This window comes from Siniperca chuatsi, linkage group LG7 (genome assembly GCF_020085105.1).
Source record: "Siniperca chuatsi isolate FFG_IHB_CAS linkage group LG7, ASM2008510v1, whole genome shotgun sequence".
Taxonomy (NCBI): Eukaryota; Metazoa; Chordata; class Actinopteri; order Centrarchiformes; family Sinipercidae; genus Siniperca; species Siniperca chuatsi.
Genome location: NC_058048.1, coordinates 30,328,741 through 30,343,738, shown reverse-complemented (window position 1 = coordinate 30,343,738; position 14,998 = coordinate 30,328,741). Strand labels below are relative to the sequence as shown.

Below are 14,998 nucleotides of genomic sequence, written 5' to 3'. Positions count from 1 at the left end.
TATTAGATTGAATGAACCTCAAAGATAAAAACGTTGATCATTGTCACAGCCCTGGTGTCAAGGGGAAAGGGAAGTAACATACAGTATAACCAGCTGAAGTCGACAAAGTTACATTTAAATTCATGTAATAATAATATTCATTTAGGACAAGCGAGGGATTGGCCCCAACTACTCAACAATAAACGCCGCCACGTCCATTTAATTTAGCTTGTCGACAAATCAAAATCAATACTCTGATAATTAATAACTTTCAGACGAGGGAGTCAATTAAAATGTCCTGGAAGAGCTCCCATTTTTTTTTCAACCCAGGTCTCTACTGTAGGGGAAACCAGGCATTGGCAGTCCAAAGGCTCCCCAACTCAGAGAAAGGATCCATCTTACTTACTGAAAATAAAACTAAAACTGACTATAACTGACTGAGCAGCTCTGCATTATGTAAACTATAGATTACCTGTATGTTGTGTAAAAAGCGTGTATGTGAAAATTAGCACAAACAGCTAAATCTGGCAGTCCCGAGGAAGATTCACAGTTTACTAGTTTACACGGGTCTAATGCAATAATAGACAAAAACAAGAGACTCAGTGGCGAGCTGCTCGCAGCGTATGACAGTTCCATGGTGTAGTACTACAAGTACTACACTGGCGGTGTAATTGTCCTGGATTGGCGCGCTGGACTGCAGCTGAATGCATTTTTGCAGGAGAGATTCAAGTTTGGGGTTCTTTTGTGTGATGGCTGCCAGTTTGTCCTTCACACCGTGCTGTATGAGCTCTGAACAGTGTGTTCCCACTGTGTAGCTCCAGAGAGACCAGAGCAGAGACGACAGCCCGACTGCAAACCTCAAACAGGTTGGTTGGACCGGGCGGACTGTAGACTAACTGAACTGACTCACCCCTCTGACAACATGCTCTCTGCCTGTCACATGACAAATTCAAACCTTCACTCCATCTGTAGAGAAGTCACTTCTAACTTCAGACCCTTATCCCCCCGTCTCGCTTTCAGACCGGCACTCTGAGGTTTTGTGGTACGACGGAGTTCGCCAGCGGTCAGTGGGTCGGCGTGGAGCTGGACGAGCCGGAGGGAAAAAACGATGGCAGTGTGGGCGGCGTCCGCTACTTCATCTGCCCTCCTAAACTAGGTAACAGCTGCTATCATGGTGCCTTTGAGCAAGTCACTGAACCCCTGCAAACGCAGCTCCACAGAGCTTTTCATTCTGCTCAATTATTTGTTGTACGCAGTTTGTATATATGAATATGCAAGGAGACAGATGTGCGGTCAATTTCAAGTCATATGCCTACGACAAACACTGCTGATTCCTGTGGTGGCTGCTGATAATTGACCTGGGTGGGGCTTCAGCTTACACACTAGCAATGGTGTTGTCTAGTTTGGTGCACTAAGCTTCGACTCCAACTACAGACGACTGTTACATTTTTTTCAACAGCTGAATCAGGAAAGCACACACAGTCCATCCGACAGCTCAGCTCGGCTCAACTGTCTCTTCTCTCACCAAGCAGAAAGGTTTATTTAAATTTAAACAATTCAATTCAGCATGAATGAATATACATACATTAACTCATTCTGACTCATTTTTGCGGTTCATTTCATACTGAATAACTTCACTTGAAGTAATATTAAAGCAGTTAGTAGTAAAAACTACTAAAAGAAAAAGTAAAACTAACGTAAAAACGAATGTATTTGCTCATTTCAAATATTTTGAAATAACTAAAACGGCAGACAAAGTTAGAGACTGAAGAAAGGGGAACATCCAGCAGCTAAAGAGCCAGATCTCTTTCTCAGGAGTTGGTGGAGACCAAACCAGAGCTGAATGTTGGACGTACACTCTTCAGGTGGAAACAAACACGACTCCAGTGGGACGATCGTGTTGCTCTGTGTCTGCTGGCTGAGGTTTAAGTGTCTTTTTTTGCCCTGCAGGGATTTTTGCCCCGGTGTCAAAGATTTCCAAGGCTGTGGATCAAACACCTTCATCTGTCACCTCCACCCCCCGAACCCCCCGCATAGACCTGGCCTCCCGCCTCGCCGGGAAGACCAAGAAGGAGAAAGAGAAGAAGGAGAAGGAGAGAGAGAAAGGTAACACAGCTTTAATGTTGTCTGTCTTTTTGGAATATTAGTAAATGTCAAATATCAAATAAAAAAAAAATTTGATAAATGAATGTCTGCGGTACAGTATGTTTGTATCAGTCCATGTCGTCAGTGTTACAGAGACATAAGTGTATCCATCGTTGTGAGTGTGTTTGCTGTGTGTTCTCAGCCCAGAGGAAGAAGACCTCAGTAGCCAGTCTGGATCCGGAGGGACTGAACGTGGAAGTTGGAGATCAGGTTCTGGTGGCCGGACAGAAAAACGGCATCGTTCGCTTCTACGGCAAAACCGACTTCGCTCCAGGTGCATCTGCCGGTCTTCAGCTGATTCTCTGTACTGATACAGATATACAGATTTTTCTAAACTTCTTCCCCTTTGGTCAGACATTTGTAGTTCTAAAGTCATTAATATAGAAGCAGATCTTTTACTAATCTGAATCAACACTGAAACTTACTTCAGCCAAGAAAAAACAAATCATTAAGCACAGTATTAGACAAATATGAGAGAAAAATACACAGGAAAACTGGGTGGAATAAGGTAACATGCCAGGCACAGTGTTAGCATGTTAGCACGCTGCCTGTGTGCAGGTTAACTGTGTCCATGTACCTGTTAGACGGCTCTTTGTGGAGTAAAATCATTGTCATAACAAGCTAACATGCTGAATGTTAATTCCAAATATTAGCATTTTAACATGTAACTGCGTGCGTGTTAACACGTTAGCAGCTTTCAAAAAAACTGTAAAAACCCCAAACAGGCAGACCAGGTGCGCCCTGAGCTGTTTGTGTCCCTGCAGGTTACTGGTTTGGTATCGAGTTGGATCAGCCGACAGGAAAACACGACGGCTCGGTGTTTGGAGTCCGCTACTTCAGCTGCCTGCCCAAGTATGGAGTGTTTGCTCCGCCCTCCCGCGTCCAGAGGTAAGAGTGTGTTCAGGACACCACAAAACCTGGAAGGTTTCTGTTTTATTTACTGATCATTGTTTTAGTTTCTCTTATCATAATCTGTCAAAATCCGTTTACTGATACAGTGCATGACAGGCACAGTCTGAGGATGTTATAATGAGTGGTGGTTTTAATTTCAGCGTGATATATTAAAGTCAAAATATTGCAGGACGTTCAAACCAGTGGAAGCCTGGTGCTGTGTAGTGGTCCATTATAAACCAGGATATTATTACGTTTTCTTCCTCTACAGAAGCATCTTTTTTTAATATGAATTCACTCGGCCAATATCTTAAAGTCACAAATAAACTCGCTGTTTTCATTGTTGTTGTTTTGTCAGAATCGGAGGCCCTAAAGACGGCTCACAGAATGACAGATCCATGGTGAAGAAAGTCCACCAAGTCACCAGTAAGTATCTTTCATTGTACTGACTTACAGGACGCCATCTGACGCTCGCAGCTTTCAAGGAGATCTCCTTTTGTACGACGTAGTTATTGTTTTCGTAGTTTTGTCCACCTTTCCTCCACCAGTTATAATAAACACGTTAGCTTTACTGAAGAGACGGGGACTCTGTGGTCACGGCTTTACAACAGAGTATCACAGCATGAGCCATCAGACGGGTCTGAAACAAGCCCAGTTTAACCGAGTTATTTAAACCACTGACTTTAAAGTTACAGCGTTAAAGGTGAAGTAAAAAGAAATCACCTAAACGGTCTGTTACGACTGTTCTTTACAACTCAAAGCTTCCCCACGAGCATAACTTACCGACTGTACCTGAATTTATTTTAGCTGAATGGAGCACAAAGTTCGGTGATGCCTGATTATATTAAAGCAGTTCAGGTACATTTGTCTTGGTTTTGTCTGATCAGTCAGAGGTTTAGAGGTAAACGTGTTTTGTATTCTGACTGGATTGTGTTGTTAAGCTGTCTGTTAATTTAAATGTTTCTCTGCAATGAAGTTTGAAAGGAAAATAATTTCAACCCTAAATAAGACCAAATAATAGAGAATTTCCATTTAAGGATCAGAGGCATATATTTATCAACCTGGAAGCAGTGTCGCTGGGTTGGTGGTTTGTGTTGAGATGGTAGTTAGAACTTACTGACCTTTATATTAACCACCAAATCAACAATTATCACGTCATTAATTCTGCATTAAGCGTTGATACCTACGTTACTTACATTTGTTTGTGTCCTGCAGTGTCACAGCCCAAGCGTAACTTCAACACGATGCGTTCTCCTAAAGACCTGACCTCTGAGAGCTCCATATCCAGGTGAGAACAGAGAGCGGACGGACTGGTAGACTGTCTGACCTTCTGCCTTAAAATATCTGAAAATATTCAAATATTCCACGTGGGTTTGTGCTGCGTTCATGTCATGGGGGGGTGGAAGGTAGAGAAGAGTCTTGCCTTCACGTCATCGCAGCTCAAGATGGTTGTATGTTTACACAGTTGGCAGTGGTGGACTGTAACTACGCTAACTGTACTGAAATACAAATTTGAGATACTTGTAATTTACTTGAGTATTTCCAGTTCATGCCACTTTATACTTCTGCTCCACTGCATCGTACTGTGTTGTACCCTTTACCCTTTTAGATGTATTTGTCCGTTATAGTTACTTTACAGATCGAAATAAAATAGTTCAAATGAACCCACTACCACAGTAACATGCTACATACACATTATCGGTAATAATAATCCAGTGATATAAATTATAATAGTATAACACTCACATGGGCCATTTTCCTGAATTATGAGTACTTTTACTTTTGATACTTAAAGAACATTTAGCTAATAATACTTTCACTTTTCCTGAAGAGACATTTGAATGATGAATGAATGAGAGTTGGTCGTGTGAGGGTTCGTGCTCAAGTTGTTTACAGTGTTTAAGTACCTTGTACGCCGGACTTCGGTTGATGCGAGGCATTGATATTTTTCATTTCTGTAATATTAAGCGCCATGTCAGATAAATCGGAGCTTCCCAGAGTTTCCGAGTCGTAATTGTAACTCGGATGTTGACATGAACGTATTCACGAGTCAGAAATGAATAATTACTGTTACTCCAACATGACATGAATGCAGCATTTTAAATGTTCAAAATGTGAGCAAAAAATCAGAATTTGAGACACACAAACTGAGGTGGTGTAAACAGAGCTCAGTTTTACTAAACCCCTGTACCCTCCTCCTCCTCCTCCTGCTCTTCTTCTTTTTCCTCACCCTTCCCAACTCCTCTTCCCTTTGTTCTTCTTCACGCTTCTTCCTCTTCTATCTCGCTATCTTCACTCTATCTCCCTCCTCTTCTTCCTCCTTTCTTCTCCTCCTCCAGGTTGCTGTTCTGCTGTTGGTTTCCGTGGATGCTGCGTGCTGAGATGCAGTCCTAACCGTGCCCTCCTTCTTCCTCCTCTTCTCCTCCACCAGATCGATATCTCCGCTGTTCTTTCTCTTCATCTTTTACTTTTGCTTTCCTCTCTCTCAGTCTCTTCAGACTTTCACTGTCGTCGGTCGACCTTCTCGTGGTGAAACCCCGTCTCTCTTCTCTCAGCCCAAATCCCTCTAATTTAGCCGTTCTATAGCAAAATCTATAGTGCCTTGTAGCTGATCAAAACGTCCTGCATTCCTTTAATGAAACTGAGAATCCAGCTCCGCTAAAGCAATTCCCCTAAAATATTCTCTTTACCCCTTTACAGATCTTAGCATTTTTTTCAACAAGTTCTCATCTCATTGTCCCAGCTTGGTATTTGTCCATGTTGTCTCTTTATTTGGGGCAGAAAAACTGCTGTTCAGTTTCTCTAAGGATAACAAAAACCACATAACATAAGTTTGTGCTGCTACATGTTTTGTTTTTGCTCAATTTGGGTCTCACCATTTTGAAATGAACGTTAAGGTTGGCACCAGCTAGCTTAAAATTCGAAAATAAGGCTGATGTTTTGACTCGCGGTTTGCACTTCACAAACGTACGCATACTTGTTAAATCCCGTAATATACTCTGCATTGGTCCTGAGGGGGCGATATAGAAACTGGGCTGCCATGACAGTTGTGAGAGCGCTACTGGAAACACTCACACTTCTGTCATGTTGAGAATTTCAATGTGTGAAATTCTGCGTTGTTCAAAGTGTTTGTGTCCTTCCGTAGAAGATGTGTCGGGTATCAAGTTGTTTGTAGTCGATCCGGCTGCCGCTTCTTCACAACTCATCTGAGACCAAGAACTTCGTTTAGCATTAAAAGTTCCGGTTCTCTATTGTGTCGAGACTATCTCTTCACCCAGTACAGTACCGATCCTGTTCTTAAGACACATCAACTGCGGTGTCCGTGAACTAATTGACTAACCGCATGCATGGTCTCTGATTAAATTTGATTTGAACGTGTTTGGGAGCAGTCTTGAGCCGGAGAGATAGAGAACCATGGTTACACATGTAACCGTGAGCGTACAAATCAGTGCTTTAGATCCAGTCTCAATCCTAGAAAACGTCATTACTCTAGACTGTGTGTGAACAACTTTTATCACCTGCATGCTTTAATCTCTGATGTCAAACTGAAAACAGGGTTAATCACATACTGACTTAAGTGTATTTTATCATATTGTTACAGTCAGTTATATTTTTTTATCCTTCCGATGTAAGTAACAGGTTTAATTTAACCGTTGGGATGTGAGATAACAAAATGGTTTTTGGTCTCTATGAAACATCTCCTGTCACATGCAGGGAACGTGACAATGTAGACATCATTTTATTACAGCAAGATGAAGTGTAACTTTAAGTTGCTCTAGTTGCCCTTTCACAGCAAATCTGAACACGCAGAAAACAGCTGGGTTTGACTTTTTCCTTTATTACTTTAAAAAACGAACAAAAGATTCAGTTCATTTAGTCTTTAATAGATGAAGTACTATAGTTAGACATTATAGTGTCATTATTAACCAGTGTATTGCCAAATACAAACATTATTCCATCTAGTTAGAATTTACAGTATAATATAGAAATCTTATACAGAGCTGCAGTCGTAATTTGTTGTTGACCAAAAGTGCTAACAGACCCAAAACAATGACTTTCTTTGATGCAACTTAAAAATCAAAAAGTGTTTTCAGCCCCGCTACATGTGATATTAATGTTTTTGTGTCACTGCCGCCTTGCTTGCGTCTGAAAATAAGCTTAATTTAAAGATGATGTCAGCTTTAAAACAACATTAAATCAGTTTGGAGTTGAATATCTGTTTACGATAATCAGTTGTATATCTCTGTGTCCCTCCATCAAACATTAATCTCCATCTTGAGGTTTTTAATTTCCTAACATAGATATTTAAACCCTGGATAATCTCTCCAGAGAGTCCATGATATTTGTAAAGGTTTTCCTCTCAATTTCTCTCCCCCTCTTCTCTCATCCCTCTTTCTCCATTTATATAAGACTTCTGTATGTTTTGTGAATGTGAGCATCTGCGAAAAGACAAAACAAAAACAAGTTAATCTGAATTTACGTGTGTGCTTCATGTTAAAATCTCTCTCCAAGTATGTGCGTAACTGAAAACAGCAATATGTGAACAGTGTACCTATCTCTGTGTGGAAATGGTTCCTGTGATAATGTCTCTTTACACTCTGTAAGCACACTAATACAGAGAGATGAACACGCTCACACTCTGATAGTCGAGGCTGCCGGGAGACGAGACGCCCAAAACTACCAAACAACAAATGTTCGTACGCTTTCAGGCTGAGAAAATAACTCAGTCTGTGTACATTTACACCTTAATAACTGGTAGATTCAAAAGTATAAGAGCCAGTGTGATTTCTTTTGGGCCACAGCAGCAAGTGGATATACAGTTAACTTTATCCAAAAACAAATACTATGTAAACCCAACGGTGGAAATCCAAAGTTTGTCATCTAAATCTATAAATGGCATTGCATGTAATGCATGTTTTACAGGTCAGATCGTCAGTTTATGACCATGAGTCGACGTTCACATTTATTCAGACAGATGTAGTTAGTTTTACAACTCCAGAAAGACTTGATTATACTTGTGAATTTTGTATTTTTTGGACGTAAAACATACAGAGCTTGGAGATCCGACTGCATGTTACCAGAGTTGTAAAACTATTCATGTCTCTCTGTATCAGTGTAAACTGTGATTTGTAATCGTAAAAAATTGTAATTGACGATTGTACCTGCAAATTATGGGTCATAATCCTTTTTACAGAGTTTTGGGTTCTTTTTTTCCGAATGTTTGTCTTTGCGCTCTGCAGCCTCGGCTAAAGGAAACACTTTGTGGTTGCTCCTGCACACTGCTGTTGATAATTGTTCTTTCTGTGCCCGTGGAATCAGCTTCAACATTATACTAATGATAACTACAGCGCTTAAACTCATCAGGTACTCACTTTAGCTCGACCAACTGCAGAATTTAGTCGGGCTGAGATCAGACCAAAGCTTTTCATTCTAGCTTGAACTCAAAGCTTAGCTCTGAGCGTTGCTGCTAAATGATACAGTGAAAGGTCAAATGGAGCAAGTAGTACTTCACTAAACTCTTAAGCTTTGTTACGAGTTGTAGGTTGATTTATGTGGCGTCCTGATAGGTGAGCAGAGCACTGATCAGTTTATAATAATAATAAACCTTTATTTATAGAGCACTTCTCAAAACAAAGTACAAAGTGCTTCACACCAAGAGAAATAAAATGCCACAGTTTAGCATTTTGAACACAAACTCCTGCCCTGGTAGCACTTATGTCAAGGTGTTTTTTGGCCCAACGGTCTGCAGTTCAGCTGGTTTAATCAGCTTGCTAAGATGCAGAGCACTTGCAGCTAAATGGAAAAAAAACAGAGATGGAAAAAAATTGGGAATAATGCCTGATCGGTTAGCAAATCCAGGGTTCCCACCTTTCTTGGATAAACTAGAATTCAGTAAAGTAGAGTTAATTTCTGTCCTGGAACACTGTAACAAATTTCAATCAGGTAGCTAGGATCACGATTGCCCAAAATGTAATGTTGTATGATGTCCCTGCAAATTCCAGCTTTGTTCAACTTTCATGAAGTTGAAATAGTCTACAACGGATTTTAGCCTTCATCTAAAGTTCACAGTTAATTGAGAAAACTAAATGAACTCAATGCCAACTGTTATCGAACCAAGAAATCCAGATATTCCACATCTGTCTAACTGAAGTCAGGCTTAAACTCCACTTTTAGCCACTTTTCTGAAAGTCTCTCATCTAGTCTCTGGGTTATTGAAACTGTTCTTGAAATGTTCTGGAAGACAATTTCTTGAAAATGTGAGAATCTTGATGTCACGTTAACACGATATGCAGATGACAGCTTTACCTTCCTACATTCATGCTGTTAGCTACTTTCCCCTGCCACCCCATTCAAACCTGAACAAAAGAGCCTGATGAACTAAAGTAACTCCACAAGTTGTAGTTTACATATGTTTATAATTTCACCACAGGAAATGTTTTGCTACAAAAAAAAGCTGTTGCAGCACGCTGTCCATTGGTAAAGCTCCACAGAGTCAGGATCTGCTGACTCCTTCATCCTAGGTGAACATAGACGTCAGTGGACCACAGTGATGGTGAGGTTTGTCTTTGTACAGTTAACGTACAGTACAGTCAATATGTCCCAGTGAAGCCTCTGTTGGTTTGAACATAGTGTTCCTACTGCTGTGTAAATGTGGCGCTTTCTCTGGTTTGGCCACTAAGTGTCGCTAGCGAGTCACTGGTTAATCATCTCAACACAAACAAAATATTAAATAAGCTTTATTCATTACATATTCTCTATTTGATTTGCTCCATTTAAAGGACTATACTGGTTTTTCCTGTTTTTAGCGCTTTAACTACAAACTACTGAATGCTTACTTATTTTCTGCTGACTCATTTCCAAAGCCTTCCTTAAGTTTTTAGATGTATTTCCTTTCCAGTTGGTGTGCATACAAAATAGGCACATGGCAAAAATAATGTAAGTTTTTACACCTTGGGCCTCCAAAATACTCCCGAATGATAGTGCTCCCCATATAAACAGAAGTCTGCGGAGCCACCGGTAGTCCCAAAATATTCTTTTATCTTGTACACACAAGATAAAAGTGGTCAATTGAATCGCTGCCTGGAAGGAAGAAATCAGTCAAAAACTGATGGATGATTTGGAAAATGATCAGCAGGAATGTAAAGTATTTGTGATTTGTAGTTGATGCTGGTTTTGTCCTTTTAAATCCTCTATAATCGATCGGTGTATGTGTCTGAGAATATAATGTTGAACTCATTCTCATCGAAACTAACTCAGCACTGGTTGTTTTAACATTAATACGTCTTAAAAATATACAGTATATAGCCTATATTTTGATAACTTCACTAAGTGTACTTTTTGTTCAACGGTTTTGTAGTGTGTGTTTGTGCTTGGTTACAGTCCATGTGTGTGAGTAACACCTGTTTTAAAAGTGTGTGAAGCTCACGGGCGTTAAAGGGGAAACAGGAGAAGGAGCATCCTCGTCCTAACAGATACTCACTGCATGCTCTCTCTCTCTCTCTCTCTCTCTCTGTAACTTTCTCTCTCAGTATTTTCTGATTTGGATTTTTCAATATGTGTATCTTCTTCTCATCAGCATGGAAGTGCTTCTAATAATAACAGTGACAACTCTATGAATATAATAAAGACTTTGATGTTGTTTTTCTACCTCTCCTGTCCATTGCTTTCACTGACAGAAAAAACATTTAGGAGGTTACGTTTTGAAATTGAAATATATTTTGATCTGTAATTACACAAACATATAATATATAATGAAGTCGGATTCTAGGCACTCCAACTTTATACACTATTGTGATTGACATGTGATAACCTCTCTAATGCCATAGCTTTCCGATTTCTTAAGTAGCAAGCCGTTACCACTAATGCAAATATTTCCTTCAACTTGTGAAATTGTCTTATCTTTTAGAAAATATTTTTTCAAACTATTAGAGGACTGTGAGAGCAAGCACAGAGTTTAAGACTCTGACAGACACTGACAGATCAAACACACTGAGGCTGCGCTCGCGGTGCCGTATCGCTTCAGAAAACATATTATTTGTAGAAAAGTCAAGCACATAAGGAATGTAAGCACGAAACGCTGCAGCCTATGTAGACTCAAACGTGTTTTATTTTTACGTCCAAGTAAGCGAAGCTCTGACTGAACCTGCAGCCTAAATCATAAAGACACAGTTCATGATCCACATGTAAAGAAAAGGGTCATCCTATCAAAAGGCAGGGCCGCCATGCTTATTGGTGAAAATTCATCTAATTACCAAACTGAGCGACTGACATGCAGTGAGCCTCTGAGGGTCTGGAGCCTTTCAGTGTTATATTATTATTACTGATGCATTAATGTGTAAGCATTTTAAGGTTGTAGCTTGTAATGGATTTTTTTCTATCACATTACCACATGTTTTATAAGCCCATCGTCTGTAAATCTGAATCTGTAAAGTAACTGTATCTGTCAATGCAGTGGTGTAGAAGTATTAAGGTATTAACGTCGATAAATAATAATTAAAAGATTTTGCAATGCGGCAACGAGTGTGAAACTATCTTCCTCCACACCACTGGTGTGCGTTCCTCCTCCTCTTCATCGTGGAAGTATTAAGTAACATAAAGTTTAAATGTGTACCTCAAACTTGTACTTAAATACTCTACTTGTAATTCCACTGCTGCTGGTTTCAAGCCTGTGAACAAACCCAGAACATGTTTAACATTGACACCTAGTGGTCAGTTTTCAGAGTGCACCTTCCTCTTCAAAAAGCAGAAAAAGAACCCATCAACACAAGTTTTAATAATGCAAAAAATAAAATAAAGAAAGAAGAAACTAGTTTTTATCAAAATGGATCTGGCACTAGATTTAACATGACTGCATAATGAGTGTTTTCCCAGTGTGCTTCAGTACAACGTACATCGTGAATCCTGTGGTGTAGTGATTCTGTTCAAATAAATGTTGCTGAAACATCATTTATACAGTTAATAAAGACACAAATAAAAATAAAACACAGGACTGAATTCGTATCGTGAAAACAAAATTTATTTTTTAACGAAACCCGTCGAGGTTACAAATGGTGCTTGTGTTAAAAACCTATTTCAATAAATTACATAGAAATACAAATTAATTTATAACTAGAGAACTACGAGTTCCTCATTAGAGAATAAACTGCAGTTTAAGGCAAACGACTCTTCATAGTTAAGTCTCAGGTGTCTGACTTTCCCAGCAGCTTCTGAATGCATCACCACACATCTGGGCAGCTGCTGATGTTCGCGTTAGCCCCGCCCTGCTGAAGTGCCCTTGACCTTTGACCTCTGAAGGGAGCGTCCCTGCACGGGATGAGCTTGAGCTCTGAGCGGAGGGTGGACCGTCTGTCGGGTTCAGGGGGGGCAGGTGAAGAGCTTCTTCTCTGCTCCGGTGCTGGGGGGCCGGGAGGGGGATTTGACCTTTGACCCGCTGCGGTGCCGCTTCCTCCTGGCTCTGCGGTTCTTAAACCACACCTGGAAACACAGAGAGAGGGGAGAGATGTCAGTGCATGTAGCAGGAGATTGCGTGAGGTTTATTATTTAATGTCCCCCCCCCCATGCTCAGCGGCTCATGCTGGCAGGAAAGGCCGGACTCACCCTGACGGTCTCCTCGCTCAGCCCGGTGCTCCTCGCCACCTCGGCGCGCGCCTGCGCCGCCGGGTAGTCGGTGAGCTCGAACAGCGCCTCGAGCCGCTTGGTCTGACTGTCGGTGAACACCGTCCTCATCCGGGCCTTCTGACGCGACTGCGCGCACCCCCCGGCCTGATGGTAACCATGGTAACCCGCCAAAGACTGGGCATCTGGTAAAAAAACATAAAAAACAACATTTCAGTGAGTGTAAATGCAGACATGATGCCCTCTGACCTCTACCAGCCATTTATATTATTACTGAGTGATGTTATTACTGAGTGATGTTATTACTGAGTGATGTTATTACTGAATGATATTATTACTGAATGATGTTATTACTGAGTGATATTATTACTGAATGATATTATTACTGAATGATATTATTACTGAATGATGTTATTACTGAGTGATGTTATTACTGAATGATATTATTACTGAGTGATGTTATTACTGAATGATATTATTACTGAATGATGTTATTACTGAGTGATATTATTACTGAATGATATTATTACTGAATGATATTATTACTGAATGATGTTATTACTGAGTGATATTATTACTGAGTGATATTATTACTGAATGATGTTATTACTGAATGATATTATTACTGAATGATGTTATTACTGAGTGATGTTATTACTGAGTGATATTATTACTGAGTGATATTATTACTGAGTGATATTATTACTGAATGATATTATTACTGAATGATGTTATTACTGAGTGATGTTATTACTGAGTGATATTATTACTGAATGATATTATTACTGAATGATATTATTACTGAATGATATTATTACTGAATGATATTATTACTGAATGATATTATTACTGAGTGATATTATTACTGAATGATATTATTACTGAATGATATTATTACTGAATGATATTATTACTGAATGATATTATTACTGAATGATATTATTACTGAGTGATATTATTACTGAGTGATATTATTACTGAATGATATTATTACTGAATGATATTATTACTGAATGATGTTATTACTGAGTGATATTATTACTGAATGATATTATTACTGAATGATATTATTACTGAATGATATTATTACTGAATGATATTATTACTGAATGATATTATTACTGAGTGATATTATTACTGAGTGATATTATTACTGAATGATATTATTACTGAATGATATTATTACTGAATGATGTTATTACTGAGTGATATTATTACTGAATGATATTATTACTGAATGATATTATTACTGAATGATATTATTACTGAATGATATTATTACTGAATGATATTATTACTGAATGATGTTATTATTGAAGGCATTTGATCGACTTGTGACAATAAGGAATAGTTTTCCTGATTAAAACCTCAGCATTTCATCCTAAATGAAATAAAAAAAGTTCCTTAAAGTTTACACTTAAACTGATGAAACTTTCCTTATTTTTAGAACCAAAACAATGTGAGTTGAACTAAAAGCCGTGCTCAGGTTTGGCTCCGGAAAGGTCTAAATACCTGCAGAGTCCGGGCTGCTGAAGTGCACGTAAACCCCGGAGCTGCCGAAGTCTGCGTGATGGAAACCGGCTCCGTGCGGGTAAAACGCCTCTCCAAGTGTCATCCCTCGGTACTGCAGGCAGCCTGGCATCGGCACCGGGACCGGGATCGGGACCGGCGCAGGAGGTCTGCGGTTCCCGGAGTCCAGGCTGAATCCGCCGGGGAGCCCCTGGAGATATCCGTCCGGTGAACACTCCATCACCGGCGGCTTGAGTCCGAGCTGCGGGGAGAGGATGCGCTCGATGCTGAAGTCCGACACTCTGCTTCCGTCCATGATTAGATGAGATGCTGCTGTGGCCTCTGAGCTCTCCGAGTCCTCCGGTGTCCGGTTTTAAACTCAAACCGAAGTCTGAAGCCGCCATCAAACACCTGACGGCGCTTTAATGTGCTAATGAGCCTAATGATGGAGGTGATGGGTGAAGTCAGACGCTTTGATTTGACCTCTTGAACCCTTTGACTCTTTGAACTGCAGGATGATGTGATGATGTGACTGATCATGTAACTGGAATCGGTCATTTTGTTCACTTAATCTCACATTCAACTGTTAACGTTCAAACAGCTTCATTATGCTGCTCAAAGCGCTCGTGCTGGATTTATTCCAAATACTTCCGGCTTTTAAAACGTTTTATTCTGTTCCGTGTTTTCAGATTTTAAATCTGTGTTGGCCTGTTTCTTATTTTGTAATCAACTTTTTTTTTTTTTACAGAAGAAGAGTCCATATTTTATCTTGTTAAATGATGAACTTTATTTATTGTATTTAGTCATTTGGTAAAATGTGATTATGCGACTTAAAAGCGGTTCTAAAATAAGGAGTGAG

General features: G+C 39.9%; 2 protein-coding genes across 3 annotated transcripts in view; one reads left to right on the top strand and one right to left on the bottom strand.

The window, feature by feature from the left end:
- The window catches only part of clip3 (CAP-GLY domain containing linker protein 3), a 25,798-nt gene extending 15,136 nt beyond the window's left edge, over positions 1-10,662 (top strand). Inside the window, exons 8-15 of one of the 2 annotated variants that reach the window (XM_044202673.1) lie at positions 795-845; positions 1,000-1,135; positions 1,930-2,085; positions 2,267-2,398; positions 2,889-3,012; positions 3,374-3,441; positions 4,231-4,303; positions 5,355-10,662. In XM_044202673.1, the coding sequence (XP_044058608.1) occupies positions 795-845; positions 1,000-1,135; positions 1,930-2,085; positions 2,267-2,398; positions 2,889-3,012; positions 3,374-3,441; positions 4,231-4,303; positions 5,355-5,409 (795 nt within the window). In that variant the 3' untranslated portion in view covers positions 5,410-10,662. The remainder of the gene's footprint in view (positions 1-794; positions 846-999; positions 1,136-1,929; positions 2,086-2,266; positions 2,399-2,888; positions 3,013-3,373; positions 3,442-4,230; positions 4,304-5,354) is intronic. The other variant, XM_044202675.1, reaches the window with a different exon arrangement.
- On the bottom strand, positions 10,050-14,998 carry dharma. Its single transcript, XM_044202676.1, has 3 exons — positions 14,143-14,998; positions 12,613-12,815; positions 10,050-12,489 (listed from the first exon to the last, which is right to left on the bottom strand). Exons 1-3 carry the CDS (start codon positions 14,453-14,455, stop codon positions 12,370-12,372), a joined length of 636 nt encoding a protein of 211 aa, XP_044058611.1. The 5' UTR covers positions 14,456-14,998; the 3' UTR covers positions 10,050-12,369.